Source organism: Platalea leucorodia (assembly GCF_965183815.1).
Source record: "Platalea leucorodia genome assembly, chromosome: 4".
NCBI classification, from domain to species: domain Eukaryota; kingdom Metazoa; phylum Chordata; class Aves; order Pelecaniformes; family Threskiornithidae; genus Platalea; species Platalea leucorodia.
Window position 1 is genome coordinate 93142637 of NC_138826.1, and position 13747 is coordinate 93156383.

The 13747-nt window shown below is 43.8% G+C and overlaps 1 protein-coding gene across 1 annotated transcript; it reads left to right on the plus strand.

Moving 5' to 3' along the window:
* The first annotated feature begins 2680 nt into the window (after nucleotides 1-2680).
* AMIGO2 (adhesion molecule with Ig like domain 2) lies at nucleotides 2681-11358 on the plus strand. The gene is made up of 2 exons (XM_082308497.1): nucleotides 2681-2781; nucleotides 9667-11358. The coding sequence occupies exon 2, from the start codon at nucleotides 9740-9742 to the stop codon at nucleotides 11303-11305; it is 1566 nt and encodes a 521-aa protein (XP_082164623.1). The 5' UTR covers nucleotides 2681-2781; nucleotides 9667-9739; the 3' UTR covers nucleotides 11306-11358.
* Nucleotides 11359-13747: the final 2389 nt, after the last annotated feature.

A 13747-nucleotide genomic window follows, 5' to 3' on the forward strand; every position in this document is an offset into this window, starting at 1 on the left:
ACAGTTCGGTACAGGGGCAGGGAAACACAGGCAGGATCCTGATGGTTTTGGAAGAAGGAGACAGCTATCAGCAATTCTCTGCAATAAAAATCTCTACTGGTGATGCCAGAAACCTTACATTTGTACAGATTATCAAGAGAAAGGTTTCACATCCTAATTAATGTACTGTCAGCTTCACACAGCTTGTGCCCATGTATGATCAACAAAGATTTTGGATAGGTACTGTTTTCACATCAGTACTATTTTGTAGAAGAAAGCTAATTACCAATTGTTCCCATCCAAATTAGATTTTAAGAAACAATATTCCTCGTAATTTAGTATGTAACAAGTGACAAAAGCATCTTTATGTTGTGAAATAGCACAATGAATTAGATTGCATCATGCCATGAGCAAACTTGTCAACATTTAGTGGGAACGAAGAATTGCTGGGCTTACAACCAGCTGTTTCCAGACTTACAAGAATCCTGCGGTTCTGAACTCCTTTCAGACCGTTCAATGCATCCCTTGATCATGATTTCTCTACAAAGTCTGCTTATTGGCAGATGGCCTCTATCTGTAAGCTGAGCAGCTCATCTAAGGATCATCACAACTCCCATCAATTTGTTGAGCATCTGGGCCCTGAGATCTCCAACATAAAAAGCAAATCCCAGTCAGCATTAATGAGAAAAATAAAACTGGAAAAAAAAATTCTTATTGCCTTAAGTATTAGACGCTTCACTTTGGGTCCTGCTTTCCCCAAAGTAATTGTCACTATGTCCGGATCTCATGGCTAAATAATTTGGCTACAAGCAGCACTGTCACTTTGCACCTACCAGTGCTGCACGCTTACTGAGGTCTGAACAAATTGCAATTAAAATTGTTACTATTTTAAAACCAGTTTAATTTAAAGAAAGTGTGCAAAATACTCACAAATGGGCAGCTACTCCATATGCTATTACGGACAGAATTTTCATTTCATAAGTAGGTCTTTAAGAAGAATTCAGGCTCAACATTTTTAGTTTTGATAGCAGGGGAAGGACACTAAAAAAGTTATTATCATCTTTCTCAGACGGTATTGGCAATCTGATCAACTTAAACTTCACTCAATATTTTGATACATCGAGGCAACTAGAAAAGTTTAATGGATAGCCTAAATGAAGACAATAAGCTTCTTTAAATGAATGAATATTCCAATGGAGGGTCTGAAACCAATCAACGGTGAATCAATAACCTGGAGATTAAAATTACTTCACTGGTGTATCATCCAAATGCACAGAAATGCAGAAATTCAACACAAAATAACAATGATGAATAAAAAGCTGGATTTTTATGATAAGGTAGTGCTCAAAAAGTCTTTGAAATCAATAGCAGTATCACCCACGGCTCACCGGGCTTCAATCTATATTGAATCACATCTTTAACAGATACCTTGTACCATACTAAAGAATTTTAGTTTGCCTGTAGCATGAATTTTAGGACAAGAAGGAACCCTTGAGCATTATATGTAGCCACGAACCCACATATTAAAAATCACTTCTCTATGTGCCCTTGGAAGAAAAGTGTGATTTACAGCAGCTTTAATACACAAGCCCGTTTGCTGAGAATTATTCTATAAACTGTGTGTCTGGATAACAATAAATCCACAATCTCTGTTATTTGCTAAACTAGCTCCTGTTCAGTTTCAGCCTCTAAATGTAGGGTACTCTAAATTATGGTGGAAATGTGGTGAAAAAGTTTGCTGGAGGAGGTTAACAGCAGCGTGTAACAGGGGGAAGGGTGTTCTTAGGCTTTCAGATGCAGCTTTGCCTCTTCCTGACCTGGTCGCCCTTCCCTACTTGCAGCAGCTCTCCCACAGATCCCACGGTCAAGGCAAGCTGCGTGCGTGGCAATTAATTTTAGATAACCCCTTGTATCATTTGATAGACTGTTTTGTCTTCATCAAAGCCCAGTTTACTACGGAGCCTCCGTGGGTTTTGATAATTTAATTAACTGGAGGATTGTTTTCCAGAGCTAACACAACGCCGTTTAAATTTATCTGCCCCTTACGAACACCCTGAGGTGCCATCTCCGCGCCCGGGGAGTTTTGATAGATTTAACGGGGACCGCATCTTCTGCTGCGCCCTCCCCAGATCCCTGCCTCCCCGCTGGCGGCTGCAGAGCCGGGCTGCCTGCCACTAGCCCGGGCGCCGAGGAGCTGCCGGGCGGGCTCGGGGCTGGTTCGCACCGGAGGGGCTGAGCCCACCGGGGCTGGGGACCTTGCCCTCGCTTGGCGGGGGCAGCGGCGCGGTGAGGAGCGGAGAGGAGCGGGGGGGAGCAGCGGGCGCTCCCCGGCGCGGGGCCGCGGCCCCCCGGGGAGGCGAGGGGCGGAGCGGGGGCAGGCGGTGCGCTCCTCCCCCGGGGCACCGACGGCTCCGTCCCGCTGCCGCGGAAACCCCTGGGAACGCGTCGGGGGGAAAGCGATATTGGGTCCGGCGCTGCGCGGCAGGGGGGACCGGGAGGGCGGAGGCAGGAGGGGATAAAAACCCCGGCGCCGCTGTTACTGGGATCCTCCTGCCTTCCTTCCTCACCCGCCGCCGGTACCGGGCTCCGGGCCTCCGCTCCATCCCCGGGGGCAGCGGGCCAGCACTGCCTGCGCCCGCGGGGGAGCGCAGCGGAGTCGCTGCCGCGTTCTCGGCGGCCCCCAACTTCCCCCGGCGGCGGCAGCGGAGCGGAGCGGAGCGGAGCATGCGGGGCCGGGGCTGGAGGCGGCGGCGGGGCCGGCATCGCGCTCCCCGGACATGAAGCGGCCACCGGGAGCTCCAGGTAACGCTGCCCGGCGGGGTGACGAAGCAGACATCCACCCGGTAGCCGGGGTATGGCGGACGGGTAGAGTCCGGAGGGGCAGGAGCCGGGGCTGAGAGGGGCCGCCGGAGCCGGGGGCTTCGTTTCGGCGGACTTAGTGCGCCCCGAGCCCGCCCAAGCGAAGCCCTCGGCTCTGGCGGCGAGCGCAGCCCGGCAGCGGGCGGGGAAGACGCCGTCCCTTCCGCCGCCGCGAAGTGGAGCGGCTGTGGCCGGGCCCACCCGGGGAAGGCGGTCAGAAGCCGCTCGGGGGAGTTGGTGGGCGAGGCGAGGGGACGGCGCGCTGCCAGTGGGTGCCCCCGGACCGATGCCGGCTTAGCCCGCCCGGCCGCCGGACTCGCCGAAAGTTTGCCCTCCGCCGACCGCAGGTAGGGATCGAGGGGCTGCAGCGGGCAGTCCCCATCGGGAGGCTGCTAGGAGCACCCCCTCATCTTAGGCAAGGGGGTTTCTCTGAAGTTTAGCCCGTCAGAGAAGCTTTTGGAGGCGGTGAGGATCCTACGCTGGGCAACTAAACTTTCCTAAGATCTGGTATTGCTTAGAGACTGGTTACCGATACTGTAACAGGCACTGCCGTTTATCATTGCATTTTTTCTTAATTATTTGCTGATCTCCTTAGCAACTGAAGTCATTTGCAAGGTTTAAGCTAGGGTGCAGCTTGATTTGCAAAGTAATGTGGCAAAAAGAATGCATTGTTGTTTCACTGATGCATATTTCCCTTGTACTCTGTCAAGAGGGATAAGAGCTGCAGAGTGTTGACTTCATGTAGCTGGTACTGCCGTAGACAGACTGCTGATGATTAGCCCAACTCAGGCACTGTGGTACGTCACCCAGTTGCTCATCTGTGTCTCAGTTTTCTTTAAGCCAAGTGAGTTATCATGGGTGCAAAAAAAAAAAAAACATTGTCTTCAGAGAAATTCAGTCTTTAGTGAGGGATGAGTGGGAGAAGATAGATTTAGCTGGCTAAGGTTACTAGGACAAATTAATCTCTAATTCAGCATTACTGAGGGCTGGCCAGGTGCTGGCTAGAGAGACCACTCCATTTGCCAGAGTGACCTCAGGATCAGCTTGCTGCAAAGGTGATGTAAAGCCATTTTTTCATCACTGTTAGGTCCTGCATCAAGCGCAGCTTAGCCCAGTTCAGGGATTTAGTCCAGTGTATCAAGACATCACCCAGATGTAGCTCACCAACAGTCTCTGCTCTCCGATCCGTCATGTCACTAAATCTCATGGATTACGATGGCTGGGTAGTCCAGATCTGCTCAGTCAGCAATGCTGAGCACAGCTGTCAGGCAGATGTGATGCAGAGAGTGCCTTGCCCACTCAGAAGTGCTAAAAGCAGAGTAGAGCCTGGAGACTGGAGTAAAGTGACCACTACGGGGATATTTTCTCCGATAGCATCCCACATACAAACACAAAAGGAATGGAAGTTTATGCAGGCCTTCCTTGTAAGTGTAACATTTTAAAAGATTAATTACGTAAGATGCCACTAGTCTGTTTGTAATTAATGGCTCTATCATGTACTTAAGCAGGATTCATAAAGTTAGGATTAAAAGCATGAATAATTGTACTTGTATAATATTGTTGTTATAAATTAATAAAACCCCATTCTAACAGTCACTTTTTCTTCTGAGTTCATGAGGAAAGTTTTGTCAAATGCCATGCCAAAAAAAAAAAAAATAGGGCTATGAGGAAACATTATTAACACCTGAGCCATCACTGTTTCATTTCATGTATTATTATATTTAACTAATACAGCCCTGATTGATCTGCTATGTAGACTGGTAAGAGCGGGAGAGCAACTGTGTGGGCATTGGAAGTCAATGGGAAGGTGCAAAGGTGCGTGAGTGACTTCTGGACTGGCGAGACTGAGGAACAGAGGAGTCAGAGGAGACAGCCACAGGAGACGTGGCACAAGGGAAAAAGCTAGGAGATGCAGAAATGGTGTGGACCTTCTGGAGGGTGGACTGAGATTTTTAGTATTTTCTAGTGTTTGAGCTCTCTAGAGGCTCAACAGTATTCCTGCAGTAGTACAGGGGGGTTGTGAGCAAATATTTGCATTTTCATGGTGCAGAAAGTGCCAGCCAGATGTGGGACTATTTGCATCACCAATGTATAGGAAGATGTTATTCCTACTGTAAAGCATTTATCAATCCAGTGTAACATTGAAAAGACTAATGGTAGTGTTTGCAAAAGCATTCAGGTGACTTGTGATCTCCAGTACATTTCACTGCTTAAATTAAGAGATGTACCACATAAGAATTTTTTAGCAAAGTCTCAAATGAACTGGGAGAGATAGCTTGGTGTACAGGTTTCACCGAAAGAAACAGCAATAAGCCTGAAGGTACTTACAGGAGAAGAGGAAGCTGGTTTAGAGATTATTAATGTAGCATTAGTGGGAGAGAGAGCCCAGAGAAAGTGGAAATGAGTGTTTAGGATATTAGTTGATCTTGCAGTGATAACTGATGGTGATGATGTTTACGGTTGCCCGGCATTCCCCTTTTCCATAAGCAGCTCTAGGTGCTCATTACTTAAAAAAAAAAAAAAAAAAAAAAAAAGAAACCCAAATACACACATTAAAAAGATGAAAACCAAGAGCCAAATCCTCAACTTGTCTAGGAGTTGATCTGCTGTGGTCAATTGAGCTGTTCCTGACAACAGATGATATTCCCTGTGATATGAGGATATGTCATGTCCTGCGTTTCTTCTCAACAGTTAAGAAGCATGTGCACCATTACTGCACAGATGATTCATCTCAGGCAGTACTGTGTTTTTGGCAGTGAACTTAAAATATTGCACTTTAACACCACAAAGAAATGATTTCTTTGAAAAGAATTCAAGTACAAAACTCCCAACCATGCCCTTCACTTTACTATAAATCAAAAAAGCTATTTACCCAGCTCATTCAGAAATAATGGTGAAGTCCTTAGCCTGAGTCAGTTGGCACATGTTAGCTGATAGTATTTAATAGCAATATCTGTCCTGAGAAAATACATAATATTGAAGTTTGTAAAATAGTATGTTTCTAAGACCTGAAGTAATGTTATTGGGCTGAAACAAAATGCCACTTTTTAATATAAGGCTGATTGTAGGCTTTGTTCTTCCTTGCCACTTAACACGGACACATTACTAACCCAGAAGTGTTTATGAAGTCATTTTGAAGAAGTTCAAACGATCACATGGGTTATAAATATTTATGTTGAGAGTGCTTGGCTTTGCAGACCATCCTGTGTAATTGATGCAGAAGTTTTGGGGAACACAGGTTGAGGGGCAAGCTGCAGCTCAACCGTCCTACTCTCCAAAAGGGCAAAGAACCTGTTCGGAATGTAAGCATTGCAGTGTGAGTTGGGCATGGCAAGGAAGGTTTCTGCTTGTCAGGGTACTCTCAAAACAGCCTTGTGTGGCCCGTAGTACATTTATGATGTCTGTAATTGGATTTGCCTCACCAGGCAGGGCAAGTTATCTGAAGTTACCTGAAACATTTGGCAACTTCAACAAGCTTTGGAAATGCACAACCCAGTTTGCAGCCCTTGCAGAGTGTTTTTGCTCCTTAGAGCTCAAAGGTGTTATGCTGATTTATACCAGCCACTGATCTGCCCTTGGGATTTGATCGCAGACTAGCTCAGAGTATTGGTGAGATAACTGTGGGTATGGGCAGAAATAAACATGCAAGGCTACTTAGTGTGTAAAACTTGGCAACCCTTCCAAAACTGAGCATTGACCTAGTATGTCCCATTTGGAGTATCTCCAGGGTCGCAGTTGTATTCAGCATGGGAGCTGATTTTTGAAAGTGCCATTCGTCTTTTTGCAAGTGCAGTTACATTAAAAATTAGGCTGCATAGGTTGAAAATCAAGCATTCAAATATTAGTGGGAAAGGCAACGTATACAACAGCAGTTTGTCTTCCATTTTGTGGATATCTTATAATTCAGTCATCATGCGCATGGTTTTATGGTATGCAGTTTTCAGATACCTTGCTTCATGCGATATACCAACTAAATGAGCAGTTATTAAATTCTTTTTTCATCTGTCAGTGTGTTTCCATTGTGCCTTATGTACTGCATGCCATACAAATCCACACTGAGGTACAGAATTATTTCCTGATGGTCATTTCTATAATGCTTTCATAGGTCTCACCCTGTAAAAGAACTTGTATCTATTAATTGTTGCCATAAAAGACTAGCTAGCTAGCAAAACCAACCAAGTTAGGCGCTTAGGACTGGTTAAAAAAATAATTCCTCTGGATTCCTAACTTCCTACTGAAAACCCCATGCAGTTACATACTTCAATAAGATCTTAAAAGCCTAGAAAACTTTATGAATCTTGATAATAAAGTTTTTTTATAATCAAGTAATTTATTTTTACAATATTCCTATAGTTAAGATCATGTTGCTATATCCCTGTCATAGACAGGGAAGCAAGCAGAAGCCTTTATAGTCAGAAGTGTCAGCTAGAGTCATAGCATTTTGACTCTCATCTCAGCACTTCTTGAGATCAGACCTTCCCAAACTTAATACACCGAGGTTCCTTATTTTCTAAGTGTCAAGCTGGTGACTGTAATATGTTCTTTTTTTTCCAGCAGTCACCAGTTCACATAATTTGCCTGATCTCACAGGAGTTCTGTGGCAGAGGCTATGATATGCTCCAGTTCTCAGGTATAGCCATTTACTGAGCTCTTGATGTAATCACCCTTTATTTTCCCTGTTCTTCCTTGGATCCTGTGCAGTGTGAGGAAGGGTTTTGGGGAAAAAAAATTAAGCAATCATGTAACTAAGGGCTGTATATAAAATCTAAAATGGCACAGAAAACTTTAATTCTGACACTTTAATTTTTGAGCACTTGACTTGGCAGTCTTGCCATTCTCTTAATATAGTTTTTGGGAATGCAAACATTTAAAGCCAATGTATATATAAATTCTTGTGAAGGTTAATTCTCCCGTCCTGCTGCCTTCATATTTCTTCTTTTAATGGGTCTTTAGAAGGTTCAGCTCTTTAGATTCATAGCACATCCTCTACCACTTGACTTAAGAGTAGAAGATTTGTCAGCAGAAGACAGCAGCCTGCCAGATTGGCAGAGGGTTAGAGAGGAGGGGAATAAGGAACTGAGGGGGAGTGGAAATTAGTGCATTTCACATATATTGCATAGATAATCTTAGATCCATAAGTAGCAGATGCAAATTCTCCAGACAAGTGTGTTCTAAGGTTCACCTCCGGAAACTCTTCCCTCTCTTCTGCTTAACCCTCTTCTTGGCCTTTACACCATCCCCATCTGCTTTTCCAGTCTCATATGCCTTAACTGACTTCTGCATCCTCAAACTACCCCCTCCTCAGTTGCTTCATTAGTAACGATGATGATTCTCCATTAGCATCCTCCTCCCCGGTTTTGCCCTTCCTTCCCTATGCATCTCTTATCCTCCTCTTCCTTCACTCCCCTTCTTTGGCTGCTTCTCTGCCCCCCTGTCCTCCTCCCTTTAGGTCTTGATTTTAATGTTTTTGTACTCAAGACTCATCCTTTCTTCATCCATCTTTCTCATCAGAGAATACAACTTCTCCTTTTATTCTGCTTCTTTCCATCTGAGGTTGCTCTTTCTCCTCCCCGCTGCCCACAGGCAGTCTCCCAGCTCCTGGCCATAGCCGCTATCAGCAGCGCAGAGCAGACATTGCGGGGTTTGTCCTGCTCAGATACTGTACCAACGGGTGGGTGAGACTGCAGAAATGCGTATGAGGTTAATATGTGGGAGCTGAGTACCGCCTTTGAGCTGTGAAGGGGTGAGGATAATCAATGCATATGGATTCACCTGGGAATTTACTGACAAACTCTTAACAGGTATTGAGAGAGAGCAAGAGTGAACAGAAATGTTCATTACTCTGCTAAGTATGTGTACATTTTCTTAGGAGATGGCAAAAAGCATACCCCGTGGCACAGATTCACCCCTGCCAAATGTTACATCCCTGCTTCAAACCACAGTGACACTAAAATATTCTTAGAAAAGAGTATGGTTGGTTTTGTTCTTACTATTTAAGTATGAGAAAAATATTTTTTTCCTTTACTAAGTTTTGAGAAATGGCTGACTCATTCTTACTGAAAGTTCCCAAAACTTGTGCCTGAGGTAGGCACCAGGCATAGAAAATTTCCTCCTCAACAGTTATTTTGGCAAAGGTGGCAGGAACAGAATACAAAATATTCCAGTTGGACATCTTGAATAACTTTAAAAATAGGCTGTTGCTACCTGAACTATCAGTTACTGAATTTAAAAAAAAAAAAAGAAAAAAAAGAAAAAAAAGAAAAAAAAGAAAAAAAAAAGAAAGAAATTCGTATGACATTTAAAGCTAAGTAGTCTGAGAAAATTCTTTGCTTGAAAATGTGTGACATTTTCTGATTGGGAAGAAACACATGTTGTAACTGCTCCCCACTAGACAAGAAAATAGCATTTTTGGATGAGGCTGTTTCTTTCCTGTACCAGGAGTTTTCTGTCTGGCTTGGATTGGAAACAGGTAGGGGATGCCATTGCCCAGTCATGTTCCACAGAGGAACATTTCTGATTTATTTTTTTTTTTATGAACTGTCAGAAATTGCATTCCTTAATCCCAGACTGAAGAACAGTTGCATTATTTTTGAAGAGACAAAATATCTGATCTGTATTGTGAATATTTACACTTGGGTGCAGAATTTCATGTTTACATAAACGCAATGTTAAGCTTACATCACCTAAGAACAACTAGATTTTATAATTAACCTTATGAAACGTTAAGGATTAATTCCCTGTATATTTCAAAAGGCATGCATAAGAAATCAGGCAGGGTACGAATCGTAAATGTTAACGTGCTGTACCTCTGTATCCCTCTCTTGACAGCGATTAGTGCAAAGCTAACTGCACATATAATCTGTGGCAAGGAGCACTGGGAGACAGCTAAGAGACAGTGACAATGTCTTTAAACTGGTGGACAATTCCTACTCGACTTGGAGTTTTTAAAGTGAACTGCAAAGGACTGGCATGCCTCTTGGTCTTCACAGTGAGCGTTTGTGGCAGTGCCCCGGGGATGTGTCCAACAGCCTGCATCTGTGCCAGCGATATCGTAAGCTGCACCAATAAGAACCTTTCTCGGGTGCCAGGAAATCTTTATAAATGTATGAAAAGGCTGGATCTGAGTTATAACAGAATTGGGTTTTTGGAGCCTGAATGGGTCCCAGCACTGTTTGAGAAACTGAACACTTTAATAATCAATCATAATAGCATTAGCAGCATTATCACTGGAAGCTTTTCCACAACCCCAAATCTGAAGTACCTAGACTTGTCATCCAACAGCCTGAAGACGCTGGGCAGCCCTGTGTTTCAGGAGCTAAGGGCACTGGAGGTTCTCCTGCTGTACAACAATCAGATAACACAGATAGAGTCTTCAGCCTTCGGAGGATTGTACAAATTGCAGAAACTGTACTTGAGCTATAACTTGCTCTCGCATTTCCCACTGGACTTGTACACTGGAAAACATAAACTGACAGACCTTGTGTTGCTGGACATTTCCTTTAATCACATCCAGTCGATGCCTATTCAGCGCATGAGTTCAGTGCCGGCCAAACATCTTAGTGGAATTTATCTTCATGGCAACCCGTTTTATTGTGACTGTATGCTGTACTCCATGCTCATCTTCTGGTATCAAAGGCACTTCAGCTCAGTGGTGGACTTCAAAAACGAGTACACCTGTTTGTTGCGATCAGACCCAAGAGGTTACAATAAACTGCCTTTACTGCACGACAACTTTCTGAATTGCTCTGAAAGCACCGTCAACAGCTCTTTCCAAGCCTTTGGGTTTATTCACGATGCCCAGGTTGGTGACAGGCTGATTGTACACTGTGACAGCAGAATCAGCGATGTGGGCACGCACTTTGTTTGGGTTAGTCCGGACAACAGATTGCTGGAGCCAGACAGGGAGACCGACAACTTTAAGGTGTTCCGTAACGGCAGCCTGGAGATAACAGATGCCCAGCTAGAGGACTCAGGGCTGTATTCCTGCATCGCAATAAATAAGAAAAGACTATTAAATGAAACCATAGAGGTTAGAATAAATGTTAGCAATTTCACAGTGAACAGGTCCCACGCTCATGAAGCATTTAATACAGCTTTTACCACCCTTGCTGCCTGTGTAGCCAGTATTGTTTTAGTACTGCTGTATCTCTATCTGACCCCCTGTCCGTGTCAATGTAAGGCGAAAAGGAGGAAGAGGAAGCTGAACCAAAGCAGTGCCCACTCATCCATACTGAATTCCACACCGCCGCAAGAGCTGCCAGCCGACGAGAAGAAGGCTAGCACTGGTAAACGGGTGGTTTTCCTGGAACCCGTGCACGAACCAAAACACAGTCAGAACGGGAAAGTAAAACTGTTTCCTAATGACAATATAATTGCTGAGAGTATCTTAAAAACTACTCGAACAAAATCTGACTCCGATTCTGTCAACTCTGTGTTCTCAGATACACCTTTCATGCCATCAACTTAGTTTGCTGCCTGTGTTTGTATCGTGCAGTTACATTTCTGAATACCTCCTTTGCTTGTAGCAACCATCAGGAAAAACAAATAAAAAGCAAGAAAATGTTTTAAAAAAAGTATCTATTGTCAGTCATTGAACTGCGTCTCCTCTCTTTGTGAGTGCAGGGCCATGCGGCAGTGATATCTTGTTTGGGAAAAGCAAACAGCATGGCATTAATGTCAATGTCTTCAATGCAAGCTTAGCCTTGGCTTTTACTCTCTGGTCCATACACAGCAATTTCTCATACATATTTAGAGGCTCTTTCAGTGCACACAGCCGACTGAGAGGCAGAGGCTGACCCCTATAAAACACTCTCAGTCGTGCTGATAACTCAGCTCCTCTGCAGCGAGCACAGAAGAAGACTCAGATGGCTACTGAGAAAAATGCCCAGGCTTCCTTCAATTCCTTTCACAGGCTCATAAAACCTTTGCATTAAAATCACCAGGGGAAAAAAAGTCATGAGTTTTCTTGGACTGATCAGAACAAAAAGATTCAATTTGCCACCAGGATGCCTAGCAGCGCTGGATAAATGTTTATGGCCTTCAGCTGATAATGGGTTTGCCAGTACCTGCTTGAAAACTTTAAAGGGGGGGGGGGGGGGGGGGCATTGTACTCATTGTATTCAAAACGTAATCATGGGATTACTCATGAGAAGTAAACTGGTTGTATTTGTTTATAAATATTGACACATAAGGAAAACAGGCAAAAAGTTAACACGTTAGCTTTGCAATTGCCTTAGTCAAGGAATGAAAGTTGTCAGTCATGAGGACTCAAGCTAATCAGCAGTAACTCATTAAGCTGCAATAACTGGATTGATTGCAATCGGTTGTCTTAACCTCCGCTGCTCACTGTACACTTGGCATCACATGCGGTGATGGGCTTGAGCTTCATCTTAGGAGTGGGTAGCTTCTCTTCAGAGGAAACTTCACAGAATAGGGGGAATATTTCAATTAATCCTTTCAGTGGCCCATGGTTCCAGCAGTCTTACAAAATCTGCTTCCTAAAGATTTTTCTTAAAAGAAGAAATAGAGTATTTCATGAAAAATATAGAAGATTTTATGCACTGTGAATTCAGAAAGCACAGCTTTTCTCTAGACTTGGCCCTTGTCTTGTATGTGCTGCTTCCTTCCTTGCCCAAATATATCGTTGTCAAAGTTTATGAACCTGCTGAGACTGGCCTGGACTGGTCATTCAACATAGGTTGCATGAAGTGTTGCATTACTGTAATGAGCATACTGTTATGTTTGCTATTTCTTTTTCTGTTATATATGCCTTTTTTTTTTAAGCTTACTTACATTGGGACTGGGCTGGACTTTGCCAATCTTCTTCACATTGATTAGTACCAACTTCAAAGGAGTTTTTCAAGGAATTACAGCTTACCGAAGAAGAGTAATTGGAGCATGTCTGTCTCATTCTATCTTTGGGGAATATACTGAAAGGATAAAGGATAAACAAAATCAGAATCAAAGGGTGACATGGTATGGCAACTGTAATTTATTTTTGAGAGGCTTACTGTAACAGCCACTTGCCATTTTTTGTGATTTTTTTTGAGAGGCATGTCATCATTCTAAAGCTTGTATCTGGCTGAGCCAAAGCTATCAACAATTGATTTGCTATGGAGAAATCCTGATGTAGCTAATTGTTTGAAAGCTAGCTATCTGGAAAACAGATTAGATCAGGAAACAGTGTTGCTGTGATGTGCACAAATTATGTGGAATTAGAAAACTGCTGGAGATTTCCATTCAGATATTCAGGGAAACAGAAGATGGAAATTCTTTTTCTAGGTGGAGGATAAAAAATATTTAGGAGAGAAGGATCACCAGGGGTTTGGGTCTTTTATTTGTACATTTATCTGTGTAAATTTAAAAATAGCTTCTGCTATCAAGCAGGTCAGTGTCTTCTCATAAAGCTCTTTCTCTCTTTTATCTGTATGCATGCATTAAAACAAAATCCATATGTTTATATATAAGGTATGATGGAAAACCACTGATTGCCTTTGCTAAAATCAGTGATACAGTTGGGTCATCTGTCAATGAGGCAAAGGCCTGACTTTTAAGACACTGTCTCCTTCTCAACAATTTTTTTTATAGAAAAGATTCAACTAAGCTGCATGATCTGGGGCTGTGCCACACGTGTGGTGGGTTGGTGTCCTCCATGTTGTGCAAGGAGGCGATTAGTGACCCGGAGCCAAGGGGCTGAGACAGTGGTGAGGCAGAGTGAGAAACGGAGAGGCAAATACTCCCGCAGAAAGTTGTACAGATCAGTTTCAGCTCTGGGCAGATATTATGCTCTGTTGTCATACATGAGGTTAATTGACCCAGATTTTGGTGTTTACAAGAGCGCTGACAGTCAGTACCATATTGGGCTGGCAAAGAAAACAGGCTGTTGTCGGTGCAGCTGGGAGGCAGATGT